The 3,627-nt window shown below is 41.7% G+C and overlaps 1 protein-coding gene across 1 annotated transcript; it reads left to right on the forward strand.

Moving 5' to 3' along the window:
* The first annotated feature begins 2,335 nt into the window (after nt 1-2,335).
* LOC142068743 (olfactory receptor 10A4-like) lies at nt 2,336-3,304 on the forward strand. Its single transcript, XM_075118563.1, has one exon. The coding sequence runs from the start codon at nt 2,336-2,338 to the stop codon at nt 3,302-3,304; it is 969 nt and encodes a 322-aa protein (XP_074974664.1).
* Nucleotides 3,305-3,627: the final 323 nt, after the last annotated feature.

The following is a 3,627-nucleotide window of genomic DNA, read 5'->3' on the forward strand; positions in this document are numbered from 1 at the left end:
TCCATCCTCCCCGTGGAAGGAAAAGGCCTGGGTAGAGACCGTCCAATCGTGGAAGTCAACGTGGAAGTCAATATTGAAGGTGGTAAGGATATGCAAAATACAATAATTGTTATTGCTCATTTTTATTTCAACTCTGTCATTTCACTGTCATGCCTTTTATTAAGAAGTTCCTTGTCAACAAATAACCTAGAAGTAAAACTTCTCTGGAAATCATCTCTTCATACATTGTAGGATCTTCCTTCTAAAATTCTTTGTAGCAAGGTGATTAGACAAAGATCCTCCACTGTTGTAAAGCAGTATAGCTCTTTTTATACCCATGGAGTTGTTAAGATTTACACCAGCAAAGGGATTGGCCCTAGCTCTTACTTTGAATATTGAGAGAAACCAATGCATTACAAATGTTGTGATGATAATGGCAGGAATGATTTAAGTTGTTCTCTAATATTTAAGGAAGAATAACTTTTAATAGTACACAAAAGTTCAAAGTTCCCCATTGTTTTCACCATTTATTGCACTTCTCATTATTTAAAGTGCTTCAATCATGTTGGGCTCAGCAGCATCAGTTTACTCATGTGAGTAGTCCTCACGTATGTGAATTGTAATTGCAGTGGGAATACTTGCATTCGTATCACAATTCTCATGATTAAGATCTGAATGAGATCAGAATTTGCCCTAATTTGAGAAATCTTATTTGATAAACGTGGCTGTAGAAAGAAACAAAGAAAGAAAGAAAGAAAGAAAGAAAGAAAGAAAGAAAGAAAGAAAGAAAGAAAGAAAGAAAGAAAATCCCTTTTTGAATTATCGTGTAGACAGAAAAGAAATGTGTTCGAAGAGGAAGAACAGAACCCCTGATATTAGAAACTGGTATTCCTCCATTGCTGGTATAAACTGATGTAGCTCCTTTAGAGTAAATTTATCAGATCCCCATGTGTTGTAAATCAGTTGTATTTCCACTGGTGTCAAAGTGGTCATTGTGATGGGTTGCTCCCCCGCCCCTGAGGTGCCACCTGATGTACTGGGGTAACACTCAGCCCACCTGTTCCACAAGCCTGGGGTTCCTTACATTGTCCTGCTGAGCCAGGCCGACACCCTCCTCCAGCACAAATGAAGGCAGGGACACATCCAGCTGTGGAAAGAAACAGACACTGAAATCACAACTGCATGGGAAGGCTTCAGCTAGGGAATTGCCCAGGACTAGAGTTGGTGGAATCTCCATCCTTAGAGGTTTTTAAGGCCTGGTTTGACAAAGTCCTGGCTGTGATGATTTAGTTGGTGTTGGTCCTCCTGAGGTCTCTTCCAACCCCCGTCTTCTATGATTCTATGATTAGCCAGCAAATAAAACAAAAACACAATATAAGCTTAATACACTAAAGAAACTCGTTACAAATAGTAATTTCTCACCCTAAATGTTCATTTAGGCAGATTTCAGAAGTTCTTGAAAGCAAGCTGCTCTTGCTTGCAGTTAAAACTCCAGGTATTTCTTTCACAGGTCAGACACCTTTTCAACCTGGGCTCAACCCTTATCCCCCCCTTTATCTTTGTTCCTTATATGTTTCCAGCAGTCATCCTGGGCGGGGATTCAGTGAAGAATGAACCCTAATTATCTCACTCCCCTGCCTTAAATAAGATTTACATATGGCAGGAATCCTTTGTCTTTCAGTGTGATTCCCACACCCCTCAGTGGAAAAATACTGGTGTTTTATCATGGAAACCAGTACCTTGTGACTTGAACACATGACCGTGCACTGTCAAAGCAGCCATAGGTCACAGGCAGTTTGTAGCTTCCCTGGAAAGCTTCTCAGGAAGGTGGGAGATTAGCATCTTTAAAGACCTATTGTTCTTCCTAATGGTCCATTGACTTGTTCCCAGCTAGCCAGCCGGAATGATTGCATTCTGTCTAGTGGGCATTCCCCAGGTACAAACACTTTTGCTAACTTTAGATACAGCAATGATACTTGCATACAGATAAGCTAATCATATTCAGTCGATCATAACCTCTCCAATGATACCTCATATAACCTATTTTGCATAAAATACATTAGGATTATGACACAATCATATCATATTATTACTATGAAAAATATGGGAAGCAGTGTCACAGTCATATCTCCAGGTGATCTACAAAGTCACAGCTTGATTGATATCAATACAGCTATACCAGTTTATACTCAATGATGATTGGGCCCAGTTACATCTTTATATCCAGAACTGCAGCAAGTTTTTGTCTGACGCGTCCCAACATGTAGGAAACCAGTATGAATTGTATGATTCACATGCACACATATGGTATTCTTCAGATTCAGCTCCAGTGTCTCTCTCTTTGTCACCCTTGCAGATGACATATTCTGAGAGAGAGCCTGATGAGAACCAGACCATTTCTGAGGTGTTCATCTTGGTGGGGTTTTCGTACCTTACCAGACTCCAAATCCTTCTGTTTCTGGTGTTTCTGGTCATCTACCTGGTCACCCTGGTGGGGAACCTGCTCACTATCCTCCTTATAAAGCTAAACCCCTCACTTCATACCCCCATGTATTTCTTCCTGCTCAACTTGTCCTTCTTGGAAATCTGCTACACAAGCAGTGTGGTCCCTCAGCTGCTGGCTCACCTCCTGGTGGAGCAAAAGACCCTCTCCATTGCAGGCTGCGCTGCCCAGATGTACATCTTCACCATCATGGGCCTCACGGAATGCTGCCTTCTAGCAGCCATGGCGTATGATCGCTACATAGCTATATGCAACCCCCTGCACTACAGAACCATCATGAGTGGCCAGGTGTGCGCACAGCTTGTGGGTGCTTCATGGACCATTGGCATCTTGGTGGAAGTAGCTCAAACCACGTGGATCTTCAGCCTTCCCTTCTGTGGCTCCAACCGCATCCACCACTTCTTCTGCGACATCCCACCAGTGATAAAGAGGGCATGCACAGACACATCCAAAAACCAAATTGTGGTCTTGGCTCTGTCCGTGCTGTTTATCATGAGCCCTTTCCTGCTGATAATCCTGTCCTACATCTGCATTATCTCCACCATACTCAAACTGCCGTCGGTAGAGGGAAGGCGTAAAGCCTTCTCCACCTGCTCCTCCCACCTCATGGTGGTGACTTTGTTCTATGGAACAGCCCTTTTCACCTACCTGAGGCCCAAGTCTATCTCCACCCCGGAGGGTGATCAACTGATTTCCCTCATGTACACAGTTGTCACCCCAGTGTTGAACCCCATAATATACACTCTCAGGAACAAAGAGGTGAAGGGAGCCTTTAGAAAAACAATAGGGAAGAGCATCTCTTCACACAACCAGAGAAATTAAAGAACGAAAAGCAGAGTCAATCAAAATGGGGGGAATAAGGGAAATTCATAAACATTTTGTTGAATTTCTCCCGATGACCCTCACTTTTTTAATTGGAATTTTTCATTTGAAAAACTTTGGCTTGTTCTAAACCTGTTGGGAAAATAGGAAGAGAAACTTTTCTTAAATGAAATAAATAAATAAATAAACTTTCTTCAAACTTTTGATAGCCAGAACCTTTTGACCAGATCTAAAGATCATTGAAAAATCAAATGATCATCTTTAATCAAAGTAGTGTCCTGATTTTACATCTTCAAAATTTGAAATGAGACAAAGCAAAAAAA

Source organism: Caretta caretta, chromosome 13 (assembly GCF_965140235.1).
Source record: "Caretta caretta isolate rCarCar2 chromosome 13, rCarCar1.hap1, whole genome shotgun sequence".
Lineage (NCBI taxonomy): Eukaryota > Metazoa > Chordata > Testudines > Cheloniidae > Caretta > Caretta caretta.